General features: G+C 40.0%; 1 protein-coding gene across 1 annotated transcript; it reads left to right on the forward strand.

The window, feature by feature from the left end:
• The first annotated feature begins 2,117 nt into the window (after positions 1–2,117).
• Positions 2,118–23,214, forward strand: si:dkey-121b10.7 (heparan sulfate glucosamine 3-O-sulfotransferase 6). The gene is made up of 2 exons (XM_063482118.1): positions 2,118–2,933; positions 21,643–23,214. Exons 1-2 carry the CDS (start codon positions 2,461–2,463, stop codon positions 22,283–22,285), a joined length of 1,116 nt encoding a protein of 371 aa, XP_063338188.1. The 5' UTR covers positions 2,118–2,460; the 3' UTR covers positions 22,286–23,214.
• The last annotated feature ends 2,132 nt before the right edge of the window (positions 23,215–25,346 follow it).

The raw sequence follows: 25,346 nt of genomic DNA on the forward strand, positions 1-25,346 counted from the left end.
CCTCACTTATATTTCGACATATAAGGCGAAGGTGCCGATATTCTGCAATTTAGACTGTACCATTTTAGGTAAAGGGATTTAGCGTCCCGTGTCAGAGCACTCTCTCTGACACTGGATGGTTGGCATTTGGCATAGAGATTTCAGGCCAAATCAGCAGATGAAACTTTTAAAACTGGAGCTGTGTTGCTGTTGAGTGTCTGGCTTGCTTTTTTTGTTTTTTTTGTTTGTTTTTGTCTCTCTGTCTGAGTCTTCTGTGATGAATCTTTCCCTGTGAAATCCTTCCTGCATACTCATCACTTTGCGGTGCATAAATAAACACTTTCAATCCTCGATGCTTTGATTTTGGAGTACACTGGACACTAAAAAATCTCATTTTAACACTGGTGTGTCGCTCATGTTTCTCATTACTCTCCAGATTACAAGCCTTTAATTTAACGTAATGTCATGTTGAGCAGTTATTCATAGATTTCATACTGACTTGTAGAAAAAAGGCCATAGAAGTGCTTGGAATTGCCCTTACGTGCTCTGAAGCAGGCAAATTGTAACATCAACCCCAGATAGTGGACACTTTTCAGCCTAATCTGAGCTACTTTTGGCACTTAGAGCTCCGTTAGATCGCTGACATATGTTTTAAGGGCCAGATGTGCCCTAAACGTCACAACATACCTGACATCTGGTCCATATAAGGATGACTTCGAGGCAGCCAGACCGAGAGTCAGCAAAGGTCCACAGAGGCCGATAAGAGAAGTGCAGATGTGGATTATTCCTCTCTGAACCTGCTCCTTTTTTCAGTTTATATTAGTTGGCATAAATGATAACCCGTCGGCGCTCACAATGTTCAAACCCACAGAATGATTTGTTTAAAACAGCTGTAATAACATATGAGAACTTGTTACTTATGTCCAGCAGTACAATGCATTGCTTTAAAAGGCACAGAAATCATAAGTGTGCCAATAAAGTTATCAGCGTTCTAACTGCTTAATGCTGGAATACCTTTGGGATCATACAAACACACACACACACACACATAGTAACCATAGTATATTCTTTAGTGTGTTTAGCACGTTTTGAAGCCACTTCAGCTGTAGCCGTGATGAGTGTCAGCCAGCATCCTCAGGTTACAGAGGTCAAGCGGGGACTCTTGGGTGTTTTTTCAGTGTAGCGGTACACCTCATGAATATCACTGGGAGGAAGGGAAGAAGTGATGTGGACTTTTTATCTGTCTGTGTCACTCCTGAAAATATCATCTGCATCCTGGGGCTTTCTTGGCAAGATTCAAGAACAAATGAGTAGACGTAGATGAATCCTTAATCCTAAACCTGCACCAACATGTACAACAACAACAACAAAAAGAAATAAAAAGAAGAGCTGCTATACGTGACTTTTTTATATTTCCACGTTTGTTTGTTTTTTCTAGCATTTGTCTGTAGGAGAAAGTAAATAAAGGGACAGACTGGTGGTGGTCTCAATTACCTCATGTTTACCGGTATGGTCTCACATATACACACACACACCCACTCACAAGGAGAAAAGAAACAGAGAAATTGATGACACCTGTTTGTTACAGTTAGCCAGGGGTGACAAGGTTAAATGTGTGTGTGTGTGTGTGTCATGGCTGGCACCACTGGTGTGTGTGGTCCGGCAGGCCAACTATAGCAGGCAGCAGGTGGCCGCTAGTTGGCCATACAGAGCTGCTCAAAGCGACCGGTTACCTGGAGCTCAGTGCGTGGTTTTCCTGTATGTAGAGTTCAGCAGTGGATGTGGTGACTTAAAGGGGAAATGAAAGGAAATTGCTTTCAAAAAACTAATATCCCCTCTTCATCATTTCCCAGACGTTTTCTCCTCTCCCGGTGCATTAAATACAATTAAACTAACTACCATATTTCTCTAAAATTGCTTTCAAAATAACGCGATATGAGCGTTTTCTCCTCTCTGTCACTTCGGAGAGGAGAGGGGACGCGCCGTGCCCGCGTAATTATTTTTCGCTGTATTTTTCAGCGTGGCACGAGCTGAGGATTGGAAGGGGGCGTGCGCTTGATAAACAGGGCGTGGATTTGGCAGTCACACGGAAAGGATCGCTGAGGGTTTCCTACACAGCCGCTGCCAGGGAGCCGCAGGGGCGCACAGAAGACACGGAGAGCTGTGCGGCCGATTTTTTTCAACCTGCTGAATCTGCGTTTTTATTTTGTGGATTTTTGCTCAAGTTGTTAAAGAAACTTTGTTTTATTTGTTTGTTTTGTTTTGATGACTGCAGGATTCAGGGACAGTCACGGGGGGTGAGAGGGATAATAAGGAACATGTGGAGCTTTTGGATGCGCGGTGGACAAGTTTTGCGCCACTTGGAATTGTGGCACAAAACAGGCGCTTTTTAAGCTGCTGTCACTTTGACTGACTTTAGTATCCAGCCCCCTGATATGGCATGTTTCCTGCGTCGTGTCCCCGTGCTCAGGATTGCGACCCATGGGATGTAGTAAATGGAGAGCTGCGTTCAACTTTGGACACCTGAAGGTGCACTCCAAGCTGCCTGTCTTCTTTACCATGATTATTCTCTTCATTTACCTATTTTACTGCCTCAACGGTTACTGCGAATCCCTGCCCAGACCCGTGTATGACCAGCGAAGTAATCTCCAAACCAAAATTATCTTTAAAGATGGACAAGAAACGGAGCAGCTCGGCGCGTATAACGCGTCTCCGGTCTCGTTTGTCCGGGAACAGCTGTCGGACTTGACGAACAGCGATCCCCCGTCCAACAATATTTCTATAGCCAATAATTTTGGCAGCAAAAAATTCCCTCAGGCCATCATCATCGGGGTGAAGAAAGGTGGCACTCGGGCTCTCCTGGAGTTTTTGCGCATCCATCCAGACGTGCGAGCCGTGGGCGCTGAGCCGCACTTCTTCGATCGCTTCTACGAGAAGGGACTGGAATGGTACAGGTAAAGGCGTGTTTACTTTGTTTTCCTTTTAATTAATTTTTTTAATTGAAGGACTTATGAAATCTTTCATAAAAATCACGAGTTTCCTTCCAGCAGTCCTCAAACAGCAAAATGTGCAAATACTGACCTTAAAAGACTCAAGAAGTCTTTCTGTTTGTGGTGACTTCAAACTTCCAGAATATAAGTTTAAAAACACTCTTTCTCTTTCTTTATGTAAATGTGAATACCCCATTTATGCTGTGTTGATAATGTGGTTCACGGACACATTTTCTCCCCACAAATTCGCATTTTAAAAACGCAAACATGTATTTCATGAAATATTCAGCTTCATAAAAGACATTTAAATACGGCAGTGGTGTATTCATAACAGGTCATGTGGGGGAATTAAAAATCGAGCCCCTCTGTAGGGGCCTGTACTATCTGTGCTCCCCTCCGGATTATATTGGATCGCTCTGTCATGGAAACTTGAACCAGATATGGCTTTTATCTTCAGTAGCTGCGGCTTTAATGCAGCTTGTCAGAGCAGTCTGATGTGGCAGACGCCTGATTAGGCAGATGTTAAATCAAAAGAAGAAGAAGGGAAAAAAAGCTGAGCTCATTTTGTTCCTTTGGAATCTGTTTGCCTTCAATCAGCAAAGAAATAAACATCAATAACTGGTTCAGTGAGGATTTAAAAAAAAAAAAATATATATATATATATATATATATATACATATATATATATATATATATATATATATATATATATATATATATATATATATATATATATATATATATATATATATATTTATATATATATATATATATATCTAGGCTGAGGCCACATTTGAAATAAAGGTAATATATCCCAAGGGGACTCACAGACTGAAAATATGTATTTGTGTCTCTTCCTCGTGGCAGTAAATATTGAAATAGGACTGCCTGGTACATGATGTAACAATAACACAACAAATTCAACACACTCCCTCCTTATTACTGCAAATAAAGTCTCTTTTAGTCCAGGCTGTAGTGAAAGAGGAGAGCTGAGGAGAGCTGAGCTCTTCTAACCCCTTTCCTCACCTTTTCCCTCTTCATTAATATCTCTCAGCACCAATAAGATGCTCTGCTGATAGCTTGCAAGGATGGCAGCGTATTCAGTCCCCTGCCAATAAATTGCTGTTTATTGAGCTGACACACCGCCTCGCTAAGTGTCCATGCTGGTCCCCTGAGAGCCTTCGTCACTATCAGCCCCTGATCACACAGAGAGAGGGCGGGTTATTGTGGATGCTGGTGGTGTCGTTGATCTGATGGTGGCCCAGATTTTAAAGGACATATTTCTTTCGGTACAAGTTACTCTTTCTACTGAACCGATGAAGCAGTTTTTTTTTATGATAGCACGCTCCAGAGAAAAACGTTAACATTTATCTTTTTTACTGTCTTTTAACAACATAGATGGAAGTTACAGATCACCTCAAATTTGCAGAAGACAGAAAAAATCAAGAGTTAGTGTGCGGAGGAGGAAAGATGAGAGCCATTACAGAGGATCGGCAGAGTAAATGACAGTTTGATGAAGAGATGTGGAAAGGGTAGAGGTGAATGTGGAGGGGTGGCAGGAAAAAAAATGAAGGGTGAAAAAACAAGAAAGAAAGATGTCGTCAATACACGACAGGTAATCAGCTGTTTGCTGGAAGGGTGTATAACTGCTGAGTGACATCAGAGATCAAAGTATGCATGCACAAGTGTAGGCTGGTGTTTTTACCACTTAACAGTGGTACTGAAGGCGGAAGAAGCTGGGGATTTCCTGCTAAATGCACGGTGTGTGCATGATAACAAAGAGAAAGATGAACGATGGGGGATGTTTGTATGTGGGAAATGCTTCTCGAGGCAGTTTCAGTTTAAGATCTGAAGATAAGTTTATCATCAGTGATGCTGAACTTTGGGACAAATAAAGCACAGCACAGAAATGGACTAGTTCAATCCCATAAAACCTTTAATTAGACAATAAAAATTCCAGCGCACACCAGTGTAAGTGACACTTTTATTGGCAGAGTGCATTAAAAATCTAGGAGTGAGTGAGCTGTGCTTTTATTGCAGTTTTATCTTAACAGATTTTCTCTCCATTCCAACAGGTGTGTCTTCGAATTGTCAGGTGCTGGTCCAGCAGATTCACATACACCCAAAAATAAAAAAGCACGTTTAATGGTTAGGTGGCAAAAGGTGGCATCTGTAAATTTAAATAGCAGCTGTGATCCTATCTTACAAATCTAGATTACGAACGGAGAACAGATAAAGAGAGAGCTGACAGAGTAAGTATGATAAGTATGTCTGAGAATCACAAACACAAACAGGGAATCACTGTGAATAGAATCAGCAATAGATGGGTAATACAAAAAATGCAAAATTAACTGTTAAAGAAACAAACTGGAATTTTTAGCTTATTAACAGTGGAACACTGTTTATGTTATTTTCAGTTAATATGTATATTTACTTAGTAATCAATTATTTAATCATCTTATTTTTCCTGGAATCCAAAAGTTGGGCGTTGAAATTAATTGTTTTATTCACCCGTCCTCCGTAACCTCTAAATTATAATTAAATGCAGATTTCATTTCAGATTTTTCTATTTATTTTAAATCAATTAATGAATTGCTAAAGTGACAAAGATACACAGTAACCCTGATGAAAACCTCAAGCTTGCATTTTGATTTAAAGATTAAGGTGAAACCTTTTTTGTTTGTTTTTTAATATCTTTTCCCTCTCAGATGTTACCAAAACCATGAGCTAAGTGAGGTGCAAAACTAGACTAATCAGGTGGATTAGTGCTGCCATTACATCTATGCTGTGTTTGCTGACTATCTTTTAAAAAATCTTCTTTCTTTAGTATTACTGGCTGCGGTCTGTTTGCTAAGAACCTATTTTTAAATGCACATTGCTGCGTAAGAGATGTAAAAAAAAGAAAGAAAAGAAAATGTAAATGTCACGATTTGTAGGCCATTTGCCGGTGTCAGTGATGACAAAGCAAGACCTAACAGGATTAAATGTGGAGAGATCAGTGACCTTTACATGTTCTTTATACTTTCTGTTGATAGGAAAGTGACCTTACCCCTGTTCTTTTTAACACAGATGTGATGTAAAACATCTCTGTGTTTTTTGTTTCTCTTTTCTTTTCTCCTTTGAAGATATAATGAAATGTGTGTTTTTGCTCCATCCTAATCCGCTGACAGCTCTTGTCAACACTGCGCGAATTGGACCGGTGTAATGACAGGTCAGGCATTAACGTGGACAGCTCAGGGACATATGAAGGGGCTGAGATGAATTAGGCTCCTAGCTGCAGTTAAACAAGGCCTTATCGAGCATTAGTCAACGCCCCTCCCATCCAGCCACCGCCTCGCCACGTAGCACTCATCCTTGATGAGAACTGCAGTCATCCTACACCTGAGTGCAACAGGGGACACTTATTGTGCCCAAGAGCTATGTAGTCCTCTGGCTTACAGACAAGCACTGACTTATGTATCTTCTTTTTTTATTTTATATGAGACAGATAGATGATCAAAGGAAGTGGAAGTAGTCCAGTGACTCCAAACAAGGCTTAGATCATACATTACTTAAAACTGGAGGGAGTACATGTTATAACATAGAGTTACTCAAGTATTGGGGGGGCGGGTGGGTGAAAAAGAGGCTATAAAAATTGTGATTTAAGCACATTGTGGAAGTAATAAATAAGTAGAATCACATATAATAGATGCTACATAATGCATCAGAACTTTGTGGGATTAATGCCTCTGAATAAAGGATGATTGGTAATGCTAAGCTAAGTAGCTAAAAGTAATATTAGTAAAATTAATATTAGGTTAAAAATGTATTTTTAATTTATTTACATAGCATCACGCAAAGTTGGATACAGTTTAGCTAAGTAGCAAAAAGACTAGATAACTAATGGATAAATTATTGTAACTATTATATCCTGGTAAAAAAAATAAATAAATAGTTAAAATGATAAAATGCAAGAAAAAAATAATACATAACATCTGATACAAGTTTATTGGTACTAGAAATAAGCAAATAACTGAAAAGATAAAGAATATCTAAAATTAATGGATAAACAGATGGAATGACTAACGCGTCTAAAGGTTTTTGCTAATGGTTGAAAAAGTGAGCCTAAGTCAAACTTACAAAATAAATAGCTAAACCTTCTGCCAGTCCAGGTGGAAGTAGTGCAAAAAAAGTATTGTCAAATGATTTTATTTTATATTTTAAGGATATGTCTTCTCAAATGTAAAAACTATTAAAAACAATGTTATGCAGAAGTACTCAGATCACTTAGTTTCTTTAGTTTTTTTTCTGCAACTACACACAACTTTATCATAGACATAATAGCCTTCTGAAACTATTATCTATAGCATAGGTACTTTAATAATGTAACCATTTATTGACATCAGCACATTTTCTCTGTATGCTATACTATAGTCTGTATAAAAAATACATTTACTTTAGTATCTGGAGCTTATCTTATCAGCCATTTTAGCTATTTGCTAATTTGCCAACTGGTTTTATAACAGCCGTTAAATTAAATTTTAATAAGTAAAGAAAAGACAAGAGAAACACCCTTCAGCCATGTTTTGAGCGTTGACATTGTATAGTTTGTCCACCAGGGGGCACTTTTCAAATTCCCTGTTGGCCATTGTGTTTAGAACGCCCTAAACAACAACTAGCTGCTCTGAGCAGAGCTGGACAGAGCATAGCAGTAGTAAATAAATATTTACATATAGCAAACTTTGGGAAAATCTTTTTATGTTTGATGTTTCAAAAGAAATATTCACAGATATATCAGAATATCAAATACTTAAATTGCCAAATATCTGTAATTTATCAGTCTCAAAAATGCCAAATTTGTCGCACTCTACTAATATCTTCTTTTTCCCTCCTTCCTTCAATTTTCCTGCTTTTCTGCCTTTTCCATAATTCCAAATCTAATCTATTTTTGTAATAAAAAAAAAATATGATTAATTAAGTGTAATTACAGCCTAAGTACCTAGTGATTCAAATATATCAATTTGAAACAGAACCGTAGCACATGAAGCCAACAAAATCATCTGAAATCGTGCTGGAAAGTATCACTTAGTATTCTCTGACAGAGCTCTTCATTTCAAAGTTTCTTTGAGCTCAGAGAGCCATGGCCCTGTCTTCAGCTGGTAACCAAGTAAAACACATGGACATCCTTAAAGGAAGCATTTGGCAAATTGTTTCAGAAAAAATGCTTATATGTGGAAAAGCCTTGGCTTTACCATCTACTGGAAACGATTCTGTGGCTTTGTGGTGGGGAATGAGGGTTCAGACAGCCATGGTGTGCAATGAGTGAGTGTGAGCATGTGTGTGAGCTTGGATTCATTCACACTGCTTCAGCTGTATACCTGATCTCCATCCACTTTCTTCTTCTTCTTCTTCTTCTCCCCACCATTTCTTGACGCTATAAATATCTCGCAGATATAAATGTCATTTCCCCATATTGATCACCTAAAATACGTTCTTCCTATCGATTTCCTCCTCTCTGCCTTTATCACGCTGTTGCAGCAGAAATGAATTAACTTCTGAATATTCCATCTTGTTGACAAGAAGCTCGTACTCCCATCCGCGGCTGACATTTATGCCCCACAGTCTGAGTGTTGATGGAGTGGATTTATTGGCTTGTTCAGGTCACTCAAACTGTGTAATGTAAAGCCACTGGACACGCTCTCACTCCTTTTAGAGCCTCGTTCTCTTTATGCCTCCTCACAGTCACTAGTTTTCCTTCTCTTTCCTTATCGACTCATTTCGTTTTCTCGTCGTAAAACCAAGGGAGCATGTTGTATAATTCGGCTGAGGGTTAGATGCGCCGCCTAGACAGTAATGTCCAGGTTGTATTTCCTGTTAGGGCACTCTACCAATCACATGGGATTCTCTGGTTGAATTTCTCTGTACTCACATTCTTGGAAGCTGCATGTTACGGAGTGTTTCTTAGACTAAAAGAGGATTGGGAGGGAAGAGACACTTTCAATAAAGAATTCAGAAAAATATGAAATGCAAAGAAAGAAAGGCAGCTTTCCTTGGAAGACAAGGTTCAGCGCTTTGGACGTTTGAAGCTGTATCACTAGAAGAATGAACAAGTGGGTTCAAACCATTAACATTAGCAGCATCATCCAACATGTCTGTCAGAACTGACACACATGAGATTATTTACCTATATAGAGAGAGATTTTATTATCAGAACGAGTACGAAATTCAGCTGGAAAAGCTTAAGCGCTGTAATTAAATGTGACTCAATCAAACTAGACTTGTTCTGGAGGAGGTATGGATTTTTACTTGGTCAAAAAAAGGCCTGATGTAGCCCTGTCATCAGTTTTTTGACAGCTCGTCACTGTTCGACCTTTCCCCCCGCCAGCACGCCATTTTCATCCAGTCAAATTTAATAGAAACAGATGACTGGTGAGAGATGAACAATGAAAGGATCACTGGGGAAAGTATGAAACTTACCACATTTCAATCACAGTTACAGAAAGAGAAAGTTTGTGTTGTTCATCACTCAGACTGGCTTTTAATTCTTCTGTTTGGGGTTTTAATTCCAAACTGCTGTGCTGAGTATGCGCATTTTTAGTAAGACTCAAAGAAGAGGGGGCGTCGCTCTTGTTCTTCAGTCGCAAACTCATTGAAATCTGCCTCTCCTCGTTAAACAGACAGAGCAGACGAGGCTGCAGGAGACCTGCGAGATCAGGATGACTGATGAGCTGCCACAGACGACAAAATAATAATCCTATTTCTACCTCCTTCACCTTCTTTTCATCACATCATTTGCCTTCATTTCCACCAAACCTCTTGCTTTATTTTTTCCCCCTTTACACTGTTATTAGTCTTTTTATATTAAATGAGCGTGCATGAGGAAAGATGGGAGGGGTTAAAAATAGTGCAAGATCTGCAGACGTAGCTTACTCATAAATGAAAAAGAGGAAATGAAAGAGGTGTGAGGAGAGAAACAAAACTAATGAGTCAATAACTATATAATAATAGTAACACTCTTCATATTGTGTACATGAATGCACACACACACACACACACACACACACACACACACACATATATATATACTTTACTTATACTTTATAATTTACTTTTAAAAGGCTTTTTATTTGTAACTATTACATTACATTTTTTAAATACACATGTTACAGTAACAATGCAGCACACATTTTCATTTATTTCACTTAAATAAGCACCTGTTATACTTATATGCTCCACTCACTCATAGGCCAGCAGCTACCCACTGCACTGATGGTGTCACAGCTTTGCTAATCTAACGTGATCATTGATGCACGAACAAAAGGAGGGTAAACATACAAGACAAACAGCTTATTATTGCTTATTTGAGACCTTTATTTGATCATGTCGACCACACCTCTGGCCATTATCAGAAACCCCTGTGCTAACTGTCTACTATGTTTTTTTAACAACCCTAATTTACATTGGTGGACATTACTTTAAATATACCAGAGTGAGTCATAGGCTCATTTTGATCTGTAGCTCTTGTGTAAAGTTCTGGGATATAAGTACCGTTGTATCTCCCTTTAAAATGAATATTTTTAACTCCAGTACATCGCCCATGTTAATGATGCAACACTGATATTAACCGTAATTAATAAAAAAAAAATAAATTTCAATTTAACATTATGACAAAAATTCGGTACTTTTTCTAACCACAAACTGGTGAATTATGTCTACAACTTAATCTAATGTTTATATATTCATATTTTTTATTATATTTTTAATTTTATATATTTTCAATTATATATTTTTTTGTATTTATTTTATTTTATTTTAATTATTTTAATATTTTTTTTATTACTTTTTTATTTTATACATTTATGTTTAACAAATGTTTAACACTCTAATATATAGTAATAGTTAGTAAAATAGTTTGAATTCTAAAATGTTTAAAATGCTTGTTCTAAAAAACAACAGAAAAATATTTATAATGTCTTTATATTGTTTTATATATTCGCCATCTTCTGGGGATCATTTTTAGTCAGCTCCACAATCTATAAAAGCTCAGGAATTTAAATCTCCTTTTAATTCTGCTTCCTATACGATGTTTCCTGCTTTTCATTCGTAGTTAATGTTAATCCACAAATCCACACCAAATTTGCCACAAATGCTCTCTCTGGAGAGGCAGGTAATTATTGACTGTGTGTGTATTTGTGTGTGGCTGCTGACCTCTCATTGGTGTCCATCTCTGTTTAATGTCTGACTGCCTGGCGGGTTTGGGGGTGGGTGGGTCGTGAGAACCCGCAGCCACTCTGAGAATCCCACAGAAAAACACACCTTTCTTTGTCTGCTACAAAACCTTCCTAGAAAACTCCCCTACACTGGAACTAACCAACTTAGAATAACTGGTTGATTGTTAGTGATGCCTGTGTGGGTTTTGAGAGGAAATTAGGTTAATTATGCCTGAAACTCTGGCAGAGAGAGCTAGAGCTGAATTTGAGGACAAGCAAAACATCAAACAAGACACGGTGATGGGTGGAAATCTGGAAACCAACACCAGCTCCTGCTTCATGTACATCCAAAAACCTTCTGTGTCCTGAATGTTTGATGTCTGGACAAATGTAGCCAAAGCTTGCTAAGAGCCTGATAGATGCTACTAATGGCAGACCGCTGCAAGGATGGTTTCCAGTTGTAAAAGCCCAGTCTCTGCCAGCAGTGATTTCCGTTTTTCAGCGTAAGACAGTGCTAACAATGAGCTGAGAAACCACAGGGATGAAGGCTGCAACTGCTCGGAAGTGGGTTTCCACGATCGTACAGTATCGAGTGTTCTTATTGGTTGGGACCTGGGGAGTTGCCAGGCAAGCAAAAGTCCATATTGAGTCAATTATAGCGTTGCTGAGGTGTGTTTGTCCCACATGTGTATGTATTCATTTAGAGGAGCTGTTTAATTAGTGGAAGCGTGTGTTCCCTGGTGCTAGTGCACGGTCAAAGGGAAGGGTAAACATTACAGCATGTACCTCTTTGCACATGTTTAATATTTAACTGGACTAACTGGACCGAGGGCAAACTAACAGCAAGTCAAAAGGCAATAAACAGAAATTTATCTGTTTGCTATAATGGGTCATATTTGTGGTATAAAATTATAATTACTGTTATTATAGATTTGTCAAGCTGTAAAAATGATATACATTTTGCCGTATGGTTTTAATATACTTATATCAAATGTTTTCATTATTTTTATAGTGAACATAGTGACTAGAAATGCTCATATTCATTATTATGTCCAAAACAGGCTCATACATGAACTGTAGACGTGCACTGTTTGATTGAATTATTGTCATTCAGTCAATAGGCCAAACAGTGCACATCAGTCAAGAGCAAATAATAATATAAATATATATATATATATATACATAGTATAGGTAACATAGTAATAACATAATAATAACACCAAAGTCTGCTTTTTTTGGTTGTTGTTTTATTTTGTAATTGTGTCTTTTTTATACATTAGTGATTTCTACTTCCTGTGTTTGACTTCCCTCTATTGTGATTTTTCTGTCCCACCCTCAGTTGCGTTAGTATCACCTGTGTTTAATGTACCACACCTGTTCCCGCCTCCCACTTGCTCGCTCATCTGGTTCTCATTACACTCAAATTTTCCAGTAGTTTCTTTTTTTCCCTCTTGTAGCGTTCTTCTTTTGTTTTTTTCTCATGTTTCTACACAATTTGGTTCGCTCTTGCTCTTGAGTCATGTATTTGTGTCCTCTTCCTCTGGATATTCTTTGATAAAGTAGCAAACATTCACATATGAGTAAGTGGTGTTAGGGCAGTTCATTGAGTATTTGCTTATTCCATTAAAAAAAATGTTCCAAAGAAACTTCTCTCATGCTCACATGCATTCCCAAGTGTTGACATCTTACTGCCAGCCTAATTATATAACCGCAGCGTCCTGTGATGTCGGTGAGATCGTGACATTGTGACATCACCGGGGTTACATTCGAGAAGGCAGGAAGTGGAAGAGTCCCTCGCTTTCTCCACCCACTCTATCTGGCCGTATTCATCCTGCATTCGGGAGATGGGGAAAGGCAGGGCGGGGCCCCTTAAAGGCCCCCTGGCTAGCTGCTCGGAGATAAAGCCCCACAAGTGGGCCGCTGTGGGCCCCGGCAGGAGCACAACAGTAGATTTTCCCATTTGATAAGTCAAGCAGGGTGGGAGCAATCAGGGGAAGTGTCATGCACGTGCAAACACACACACACAATTATTTAAACTCACTTGTATGGGCACAAAAAAGTAGACTCACACGCCCAGACACTCATGAGGGTTTCCGTACTTTAGTGCTTTCTGTCATTACGGGCTGTTCTGTTATCAGTAAGATCTTATCACCACATCCTTTCTTCCTGATCTTCATTCTGTCTTCTTTAAGAGATTTACGAGTGTAGTATTTTCCAAAATGTTAAGCTACTCCCCAAAAAATATAATGTGTTATAAAAAGCCAGAAGTTCAATATAAAACACATTCATTCAGTGCAGTCGGTTTCCACCGAATGCTACAGCTTAGTGGTTTTATTGAAATTCACACATACGTTTGACAACAAAACCACGCCGAGCTTCCTCTTTCATTATCTGCTCTGATCTTTTTTCAGGGGAAACTCTGACCGCTCCTCGCTCGCTCGCTCACTCACCGCTCTCGGGCCTTGAGATGTGTCTATTAACTGTTACGCCCCTATTTTTCCCCTCAGCTAGACGCATTCTTCAGCTCTTTCCTACCGACCTACCCCAGTGATGCAAACCTCCTCGGTAAAAATACTCATCGCCACCCTGGTGCGTCAGCCAGACAGCAACCTTCAGAGCGTGTAATAGTCTGCCACACACACACAAAAACACACACGTACACAACTGAAGGGAGCGTAACATGATCTGTGACGGATTTATGTCACACAGATATTGTGTAAGACGCTTGTGCCAACCTATAACATAGCACAGATGTCCAAGAAGCATTAAAAACACTGAATACGGGTCCAGTAAGCAGGCGTAAATTCTTATAGGTCCTAACAGAGACAGTAGATGAGCTAGTTTTGCATTGGTTTGTAAGTGCTTTTTGACCACTTCCTACCAATACTGCATACTAAAGCTATTTTAACTTGGAAGCTCATTGTCTGATTATGGTCAGCCCATCAATTAATTTTTAATGCTAGGAATTCTTACATACTGCTGGGAAGTATTAACAAAATGTAATATAAATTTAAATATCACTGTCTGGAATATTTTAAAGGTCTTGCATTTTTAATGAACGCTGCGTAAACCCTTTAGGGTGTCGTTCTTTGAATTAAAAAAATCCTCTTGAATTGCATTTAGACACACAAGAATCCCACATACAGTTTCCTTTTGTTGTTATTGATCAAATCTATTTTTGGCAGCCAAAGAAGAAGAAATTTAAATACCTATGTAAAGGAGAAGATGTGCAAGATTTTTTGTATTTATACAAGGCATTGGGTACATTTAAATAAAGATCAGCAGCCAAAAACATCATCCAACTAACGCAATGGCCCGACTCCAACAGACACAAAGTGAAGCACTACTTTAGCTCCCCTTTTATTGAGTTGCTTACAGTCCCTGCTGACTTCTAATCAGCCCACAGAAACTTCTCAGCCCTGTATTTGCCGACAGTAATGACAACCCTCTCCCTCCACGCAGCAGCTTTTACAGATCTTTGAACACACGCAGGCTAACTGTATCCGTCTTCAGACGTCCCTCTGTAGTGGTTTGAGGATGTCAGTGTGTTTTAAAATCCCTTCACACATGTCAAATGCATTCATAACATTCTCACTTTGAAGGATACAGTAGAGGCCGAGGGGAAGCTTTGAAGTTGTTAAAAAAAAGGGGGGATCAGGAGTGGAAGAAAGGAGGTGAGGCGAGAAAAAATGTCGGAGATAGAGGAAGGAAACGCAACACATACGAGAGTCTGCTCGTGATGACATGTTGCATTACATGATCTCCGTGATCCCCGGTGGTCTCGCTCCGTGAAACGCAACCATCTGCCCCTGACCTTCGGGGTGGAAGAGTCCATTTCCGTGCAGCGCAGGCTGGTGGGGATTAAGAGGGTCCGGGGATCTGGCCTCAGGCCCGGCAGAGCCTGTATGGATCACAGCTTTCAGAGCTCCGAACCCTGGGACCAGAGGGAAACTTCCTAAACCAGAAACACTTTCCTCATCTCCGCCATGCGCACACACATCCAACACGCGCACACAAACTAAGAGCTTCATTGCTCCCAGATGTGGGTCCATCCTGTGGAGGGCATGTTCAGATGGTTACAGTGTGCACATGTGTGCGCTGTGTTTATATATGTGTGTGTAAGGAGAAGGCAGACAGAGCAAGATGGGTTGTGCACAAACAGAAATGGAAATGGCCGGGGAATGTGCTTACCACTGGAAAAGTGATAATAGGCATTCACAGTACCTTACCTTACCAAACCGCTTTTTTAAAAACAAATATGGCGTTCAGGTTGCAAAAAGTGGTAGGAATGTGCATAATCTTTGCTGGGTATTAGAAAAAAAATAGATATATCAATTTAATCTACGATTTAGTACATGGGATATTTTCCTTTTGCTTTTATAAAAGAAGATCAAACTCTCTAGCGTTAGCTACGAGAAATCCCGCCTTATATTCCGTAATGATCAAACTGTAGAAAAACTTTATCCTCCATTCATCAAAATCCAACCCTGGGTGGGTGGAGATTGCACTGAGGCATTTAAAAACTTTTAGAAACCTCCACTAGAGCTACAGAAAACGTACTGTCACAGATGGAGTAGTACATCTTGTGACAGGCCGACTGAGCGTGGTGTGTGAAATGAGTAAGACGCCTCTACAGACAGATCAAATGTTCAGTCAAAAACAGACACAGTGACCCTGCTGAGCTCGGTTTACTGCTTCTTTTTCTCCATTCGATTAAGCGACTTAGCATTGTGTAAATCCTAACATCCTAACATCAGTGGCAAGCAAAGCAACTAATCTCGCAGATATGTCTCTATTATCTAGCTTTGATATATAGCTGCTGTCGTATAGCAGAAAGTCAACTAAGTGGGCTTCCTCATCTGGATTTTGCAGAGTCAGGTTTGGCTTGTTTTCTATTTGTTTTTCTTTTCTTTTTTTCCTCAGCTCCGTTCTGTATTAAAGGCAAATTCTCTCTGGTGTTCTTGTGGAAATTATTCATTTTTTTCCGATTAATCGGGGTGGCTGAAAAATACTTTTTCAGATAATCTGTTTGTCAAGTAGCCCCTGCTTTTCTCTTGCCTTTGAGGACAGCACAAACTACTAAACTGATGTGTCCTCGTTTTCTGTTGATAAATAAAAGCCCACAAGTTTGCAGCCATTTAAACAGTCTCTAATAAACCTCAGCCCACCCACACAGACCACAAGCTAAATGTGTGTGTGTGTGTGTGTGTGTGTGTGTGTGTGTGTGTGTGTGTGTGTGTGTGTGTGTGTGTGTGTGTGTGTGTGTGTGACAGAGAGAGAGAGAGAGAGAGAGAGGGAGAGAGAGAGAGAGAGAAAGAGAGAGTGTGTGTGCCTGGATGCATTTGTATGCACAGATAAACGCACATCAGCATACTTTCGGACCAAACTGCATTCCTGCTCCAGATGCTGATGGGAGAGGTGTGATGAAAACAAACATCAGGTTGCTAGGTCGCCCTAAACTCTCTCTGGCACCATTTCACTCACACACACACACACACACACACACACACACACACACACACACACACACACACACACACACACACACACACACACACCAGTTGTGATCAGATAAAAAGAACAAACATTTTGATTTTTTTTCTCATCTTCATGAGATAATGGGAGATTAGATGAGATGCCCCTGTTTTGTGCTTTCTCGCTGCTGCTTTTCTTCTCTCCATCTGTGGCTCTCGCCTTTTGTTTTTTTAGACTCACAGTCGCTGATCTTCTTCTTCTTCTTCTTCTTCTTCTTCTTCTTCTTCTTCTTCTATCTCCTCTTGGCTGTAATCCACCCTTACTGGCAGCCCTCCCCCCACCCTGTGTTCCATCACTGTGTGGCCTGAAAATGTAAACACGACATCAATAGAAGCCCCTCTGTGCCTCAAACAGGTTACTGTGGCTTTCATTAGCCTGACTGAAATTAAACATCCATTTAGTGCTGCAGCACACTCACGAAATAGTTCAAACATGCTGGAAACTCAGAAAAATACAATTAAAAAAAGAGGGGGAGGGGGTATTGATGGTGTTAATATCAGTTTTCCAGTGTCAGGCTGATTCCTATGACAGTAATATTAATGGGCCAGAAAATATGATAATTAAAGGATGCGACTATTCCTTTTTCTCAGCTGGAAATACTCACTGAATTGATCGCACATGTTTTTCCGATGGGATTTCGGGAATCATATTGGAAAAAGAGGGTGACACAGGTAGGCAAGGATGGATAAGGAGAAGTAAATTTACCAAAGCAGCATCTTCTTCTTCCACTTCTTTCGGCTGCTCCCTTTATGGGTCATCTCACTCTATCCCTAACATCCTTTCCTCTTTCACTACAGAGTTCTTCTTCTTTTCCTCCTGCTTTTCAGCTCCATATTCAGCATCCTTTGCCCAGTATATCCACCATCCCTCCTCTTCCAGTCATTTCCTCAGAAGTAATTATTTCTAATCTTGACCATCCTGGTCTTCTTCAACTTCTGTCTTTCTCTCAGTGCCCCTTTCTCCAAACTATCTCACTACCATGTTGTAAACCTTCCCTGTCGCTCCTGCTGCTATCCTTCTGTCACAAATCACCTACTTTTTGCTCTGTCCATTGCTTTGTGTGGTTGAGTCCAGGTATTTCAAATTATCCTCCTTCATTACTTGTACTCCTTGGATCGTTGGATTGTCACTGTTACACCTGTCTCCCTCTCATTCACATACATGTATTCTACAAAAACACTCTGAGCTTCTCCATACTTCCCCATCAACACTGTCAAAGCAAACATCACATCTGTAGTGCTCTCTCAGCATGAAGTCATACATCTTCTTAACCTAGCTTCAACAACTTTTTCCCAAACTGTATGTGAGAGTGCAGTTTCCTCTGAAAGGCAGAGCTCTTAAACTTTCCTGGGATACAAACGAGGTCTTCAGCTTCTTTTTTTCTGGGACTCAGATCCATAAAAACTATATTGCCACTTATATCATGTGGTCACCAGAAATAAACTCGTAACCGACATGCATAGAAATGTCTGAGCTATAGGTTGTAGCTTACACTACGCCCTAATGGAGAGAGGACTCATGGGAACAGCATCGGTTTTTTTTCCTTTAGGTATTTGTTGTACATTTCACAATTTTGTTTTGCCTCAGCCCCCATAATCCAAGTCAGACATTTCTTATGAATGCCATAAGTTGTGTATTTGGTGTTACCCTCAGAGTTTCATGCCAGGGGACATGCCGGAGTTGGAGCCGAGTGTGTGTGTTGGATCAGAGAAAGAGGGAGAGAGAGAGAGAAATGGAGTCTCCATCACCACACACCAGAGCCCCAGTAAGCCCCTCACTTGCAGACCAACCACGAAGACTCCGACCCAACCGCCACCACATGCCTGCTGAGGAGGGAAGGGGGGAAGCATGGAAATTAGCTGAGGGATCTTTCACAGTTGCAACACTGGCATTCTTCTCCACTTGGATTTCTATAACACAAACTGCTGCCTGCGATTTGAATCTCCTTTGCAAACCAGTGCATTTTGTTGTGTTTTTTTTAGGAGAGGGAAAATTGGCAGAATATTTTTCACAACGGAGGTTATTAGATTCCATTTTGGTGTTACGGTAGCATTTGAATGAAGTAAACGACACGAGACAAATAGGTTTTCCTTTCCCTCCCATTTCCCCCCAATTTATATACAATCTGTTCTGGCAGGTTATGGAGACTCTCAGTCAAACACAGGCTTCGGTCAGGGTTTGTTGAACTTTTTGAGGTATGTCCTCTCAGTCTGAGTCATCTAAGTAGGGGTAAAGATCAAGAGGAAGAGGGCAGCCCTTTTTTTTTTAAAGCCAAAGTCTGCCTAGAATACCTCAAGTACTGATAATAACAAGCAGAGAGCCAAAAGGAATAACAGGATTGGACCAGAAGACATGGTGAGCCCTATTATAGGATACCTTTGGGCTGTATGCAGTCCACAAGTATAACTGCTGCAGTAGTATAATTGAAATGTAGAAATGGAGTTACACCACCACAGCCCCAATAGTCCATAAATTAAATAACAATCCCAGTTTATCGTTTGGATCTTATTTTTGTAAGTTATTACTTTGCTTGAGTTTGATAGCATGGATTGATCGATAAAATAAAAGGAATCTGTCCAAATCCAGCTCCCAGTAATTTGTGAAAGACTTGCATAACATCAGTCTGTTAGGCATATTGGTGCAAAGGTAATGAACCAAAAAGCCATTTGCACCAACATAAATGATATTTCTATAGGCCACAAGGTGGTCATATCATTATCAGTTTTAACCCTGTAAATCCTGAAACATTAAATTATTGCCATAAATGGAGTGTTTATTGAACATTCTAAAAAAAACTTAAAACAAAAATAAATCAAATATTAATTTCCATATATTAGTTTTATTTGTATCATATTTGCAACATCTTTTATTTTCAATTTATTGCTTAAAAATGTACTATGCAATTGATTTAGATTTTTTAAAAGTCAGAAATTCATGCATCAAATATGAGATACTTGGTGATGGAGGGTTAAAATGTTACTTTAAGCTTCCTGCAAAGACAAATATTAGACATCAAAGTTAGAGGATATAGTAAAGGTTATTTCACCAATGCCCCAAGCCTCATCAGTTGACTGGCCTGGGGTTAAGGTTACTTTTTCATTCGTACCACGTTCTACACAATCTACATTTGCAAAGTCGACTTTCTTTGATTGCGTTCAGGCGTGGTTGAGCTTTCTGTGCCGCTGCCTGCTTGAAGAGGTGGGCTCTGGCATGGTTCAGCTGTATTGGCATATACCTGTTGTGTGATTGCTAACTGGGCCTAAATTACAACTAAAAATCAGCGTGACACTGTGCATGAGGACAGTGTGTTGCCGTGCCTAGACGCCGCCGAAATAAGTCACAAAGTAAGTCTAATCATAAGTTTTTGTTCTGCTGAAGCATCCTTCTTTAAAATAAACTGTCACGTCATAAAGATGTGGCAGCAATGGCGAGCAGGAGGTCAGTCCACTCGGGCAGGGATAATGGAAATAGAGAGCAAAGAGGAGTGGACTGAAATATGGGGAGCAAAAGAGACAAACTGAAGCATACTTCATAATGTACTTCAATGTCAAAGGGTGGGCACGGTGCAAAGTTACTGTGACTTTCATTTTGTTGCCTCTTGACAGGAACTTCTTCATCACATTGCATTTCATTCCAAATCAGAGAAAAACAAACGCATGCCATTTCTACCCTCGGGTTAAACTGTGAGCCGACGTTTTAAATTTCACAGCGGTGCAAATTACTTTCAAATAATATTTCATATTACATATTTTGACTGGCTTTCACTATAAAGCCTAAATATGCATGAAACCAACAGCAGAGTCATATTGGAGCTTTTGTAGATTATCTAAACCCTTAAAGTGTGTGTTCGTCCAAATAACTTGACTATCTGACCATGTTCTTTCTAAGAGTCTTCCCACATTCCCGGATGTCAGCAATAGCCCATTTTCTGGAAAAAACATTTAGCCATTGCAGAAAAGGCACACATGTAAATAATAAAAAATTAATGACAGTTGAATTCCATTTAGCAGCTTCAGTTTCGGGGCCCTGGTACTGGCGCGATGCTCTTTCTGCTGTCCTGTCTCGGCTTGCTGAGAAAAGCCACGACAGAGCGCCGTCAGTAATTAGTAACACCTGTGGTTTCCTAATGTGACAGGTCAAAGTGTCTGCTGTTGAAAAATGCCTGCTTGGCGAGTGAATGCAGTGTTTTTGATTAGCAAAGATGGCCAAACTGCAAAAATAACATTTTACTCAAGTAGTAATCTAAACTAAATTTCTGGAGGAATTGCCTCGTGATTGCTGAAAGCTTTTGTAGTTAGCATGCAGCTGTTTTAGTCGACCGACAGCTGGAAGTGTGTTTGCAATTCAAAGCAAGCAGTGCGAGATAATGAAAGTTAGCTAGGTAACAGTTAGCTGCTATACTTTTGATTTCCAGATGTCAGTAATAGCAGTGCTGTAAGAAATGCTAATGGTATTACGGCAGTGTGGCTATTACTTCAGGCCAGCCGGACATTCTCCCATCATCGAGGAACACAGGAGCAAGAGCAGCGGTTATGAGCTTGTTTAGAAAGAGGCCGCGGATGAGATGAGGAAATTACTTTTCTGAGGTTAGCATAGCCTCGCGGTTTTCCTACAGTAGCCGTTCAGTAGCTCCCTCCCAGACTAAACTCACATGGTCACTCCATCAGTGCCAGCAGCTAATGCCATGTTTATCTCTCTCTAATCACGGATTTATCCCTCTAATTACAAAGCGAAATCAAAAAGCCTCGAAGGCAAGTGAGGCATCGTCAAAGGAATGTACTGGAAATATTAAGGGAATGTATCATTTCTCTAATATGTACTCTTAATATGTGAGTTCTCAGTAATACGGCGCACATGCTGGCATTTCCTACAGTGTAGTGGGGTTTTATGGGGGGGGGGCTTTTCGACTATGTTAAATGGCTTTTTCTCTCTTTCTCTTTTTCATCCAGGAACCTGATGCCTCGTACTCTGGAAGGCCAGATAACCATGGAGAAAACCCCGAGCTACTTCATCACCAAAGAAGCTCCTCGGCGCGTCTTCTCCATGAGCCGCCACACCAGGCTTATCGTGGTGGTTCGGGACCCTGTGACGCGCGCTGTTTCCGATTACACGCAGACTCTGTCCAAATCTCCCGGACTTCCATCCTTTCAGAACCTGGTCTTTCGTAACGCCACCACAGGCCTCATCGACACGTCTTGGAGCGCCGTACGCATCGGCATCTACGCCAAGCACCTAGAGAACTGGCTGCGCTACTTTCCAATGTCGCGCTTCCTGTTTGTCAGCGGCGAACGCCTTGTAACAGACCCGGCGGGTGAAATGGGTCGGGTCCAGGACTTCCTAGGGCTCAAGCGCGTGGTCACAGATAAGCACTTCTACTTCAACCAGACCAAAGGTTTCCCCTGCCTAAAGAAGCCTGAGGGGAGCAGCAGGCCTCGCTGCCTGGGGAAGTCAAAGGGGAGGCCCCATCCACAGATACCCTCTGAGGTCCTGCTCAGGCTCAGAGACTTCTACAGACCTTTTAATCTTAAATTTTACCAAATGACTGGCCACGACTTTGGCTGGGACCAAATGGCAACTCACCAAAGCTCTTAAAAACTGCCAGTTTTATTCACCAACAGTTAAACACAGGCAGGGATACTGTGTGTTCTATTGTTTGTCGCCAAAGGTTCTACTCTGTATAACTTGCCTTTTGTTTTTCATTTCTTAAGGTATGATACCTGAATGCCAATGCACAAAGGAGCCTTCACCTGGCTTTATAACAACCATGCTAACAAAGTTTAGAAAAACTTCAATCCTTTGAAGCACTTTACAAGCATTTTCGACAAAGTCTTGTGCAAATGGCTTGTTTTGTGCTCATACAGACAAGCAGAAGGCAAACTAAAGCATAATGCCTATTTACTTAAATCAGGATTTCAAGCACTTGGCATCCTAAGTTAAGCTGCCATTGCTATCCAAAAAACACTGACAATGGGAGACGTTCACAAAGTTAAACCAAAAAGAAAAAGAGATTCGATGGGTGAACAAAGCCATGAGAAACCAAACGACAGTAACTGATACGCAATGGTGCAATCACAATAAATGCAAATAGGTTGAGACACAAGTTGATCATTCAGAAATAGTTACACTAAATCAACAGAAATAACAGTTCAACGCTGGTTATATACAAAAAGTCTAAAGTTTGTTTTATGGACTATCATTTCATTTTTTTAAATACAAGATGTAGCAAAGATGATATATAGCTGTTTCTGATGAAAACAGGTAAGAGAGGGAAACCAGCCATGGTCAACTACATGCTGTAAATTTGCAGTTATTTATGTCATTAATGCAATGAGTGCATTGTTAAAGACTGGAGAGGAACATTTACAGCCAGTAAACCGGTGACTGTTTTTCCACTTTGTTTGATTAACACTTACCCTGTCACATGGTACAGTACTTACATGTAATTGTGTATTTCTAAAAGTCTAATTTATAAGGTGGAACAGTGTTGTTGAGATGTTTTCTCTGAAACTTTTGTATTTGAAATTCTGCTGGAAATTCTGACTAAATATTTTGTTCTGAAACAAGCATCTGGGTCATTTTTTGCAATTTATTTCTGAGAAATATTCGGATCAAACTCTTTGTATTTATTCCAGACAGGCCGAGTTTGCTGCTGCCAAGACTACAACATACATCTGCGGGGCAGATGATTTGCTGGTTCCTGGAAAAGATGTACGAGACTCGTGATGACTAGAAAAGAACGCGTAATTAATCGGTGTTGTGTTATTGAAAGAGATGAAGTAGGAATGACCCCATTCCTTTACATGATGTGAAATTGTAAAGACTATTTGTTTAATATTTCATCCGGAAATAATAAGCAGCTTTAAAATGAGATTGCCACTTTAGCAGTCATGATCTCACACCACAGCTAGCCTCTGTTCCACATCCATTACAGCTACTGTAAAGTACTATGCAAAAAGTCTTGAGCTACACCAGGGAAATAGGTGAAGCTGTTTATTGAAATATGTGAATACATAAATGGGAATATAGTATCCAGGCAGACATCTATCCATTTTGTTGTGCCTATTCAAACAAAAACAGATTATACAAGGCAAAAACAGTTTGGTATGATCATCTTTATTCTTCAACACAGTTTGATGTCTCTTAGGCAATATTTTTTTGTCGTTTCTTAAAGTAGTCTTTAGGAATCGTTCTCCGGGCTTCTTGAAGGACATTTAAAGCTTTTCTTTGGATGTCGGCGGCCTTTTGTTTTGTTCTCCATCTAGATGATCCCACATTGCTGAAGTTCAAGCTCTGGTGAGGCCAATCTACGATAGTGTTTTTCTTTCCAGGTATGCTTTTACTGCACTGGCAGTTTGTTTGAGATCATTATCGTCATTATCATTACTTAAAAATAAAGCTGTTAGGGTTAGTTAGGGTTGTTTCTGTCCTTTGAATAAAGACTACAGAGTGAAAAGGTAATGTCATGTCTAATTAGTGAGGTTTAAATGTGCTGGTAGGCTAAATTTGTTAAATTTAGAAAAAACATACTAATCAAGCCAGTTTTCAGTCTAAACTGTGCTTATCTTTAGTAACAGATATATGCATGCAACTATGCAAAAGCTTCTCAAATCACATCTGAAAAAGGTTTGGTTTTATGCAAATAAGCAATCCTTTTTGAGATCAGAAAAGAGATCACATATGATGAAACGTAATCACAGAGTCATCACCGTCGCCTTCTTTCCACTGCTCCCTTCAGGGGTCGCCACAGCAAATCATCTGCCTCCATCTAACCCTATCTCTACCATCCTACTCTGTCACATCAACCCTCTGCATCACTGTAGTCCTCCTCTTCTTTTCCTCCTACCCGGCAGCTCCATATTCAACATCCTTTGTCCAGTATAGCCAGTTTTCCTCCTCTGCACATGTTCAAACCATCTTACTGCTCAGCCTGAATTATCTCTCCTAGATAAATTAATTTCTAATCCTGTCCATTCTGATCATTCCCAATGAAAATCTTATTAACTTTTCAGCTCGGCCACCTTCAGCTCAGCCAATCCCACCGTACTTCATAGCAGGTCTCACTACCACCTTGTAAACCTTCTTTTTCAATCTTTCTGCTCTCCTTCTCTCACAAATCATCAACAACCAGCCATCACCTGATGACTAAGCTCTGTATAAGCTTTTTGGGAATTTATCCTTGTTCAAAAGGACTAAATGGCACATGGAACAGGAAGTCTGGAACTGAATATCTGTTATCTACTATCAGGACATCCTGGCCACAAAAGACCCGAAAACTTGACTGTATCCCCCAGAGTGTTAGTCAGTCACTTCCTGGAGTTTAAACTATGTTACCCATCTGCTGACTTTAGCGTCATATTTAGTGAACAGATGTGAGAGAGGTATCAATATTCCCATCTAACTTTCAGCATTAAGATAATTCACCAGGATGTCAAACTATACGTTTGTCCATGATGGAAAATGCTTTCTTCAAAGTGACTCTGGCTCTAACAGCGTAAAACTGCAGAAAGCCTCTCAGCAGTTTTAAATGTGCTGTACTCATTTGAATGTAGACATATGTTCAGTCAGTTTTTGGCACACACTTGTTTTAAGTGTGCAGAGACTGACTAAAGTTGGTGGCTGGAGCTGGATATAGTTGGGGTGGCTTTTTTTTCTG

This window comes from Pelmatolapia mariae, linkage group LG8 (assembly GCF_036321145.2).
Source record: "Pelmatolapia mariae isolate MD_Pm_ZW linkage group LG8, Pm_UMD_F_2, whole genome shotgun sequence".
NCBI lineage: Eukaryota > Metazoa > Chordata > Actinopteri > Cichliformes > Cichlidae > Pelmatolapia > Pelmatolapia mariae.

Excerpts from the sequence above, each read along its gene's own strand:
- si:dkey-121b10.7 (XM_063482118.1), top strand. The coding sequence starts at position 2,461 with ATGGGATGTAGTAAATGGAGAGCTGCGTTCAACTTTGGACACCTGAAG. Across the intron at positions 2,934-21,642 it reads AAGGGACTGGAATGGTACAG|GAACCTGATGCCTCGTACTC; the intron begins GTAAAGGCGTGT and ends TTTTTCATCCAG.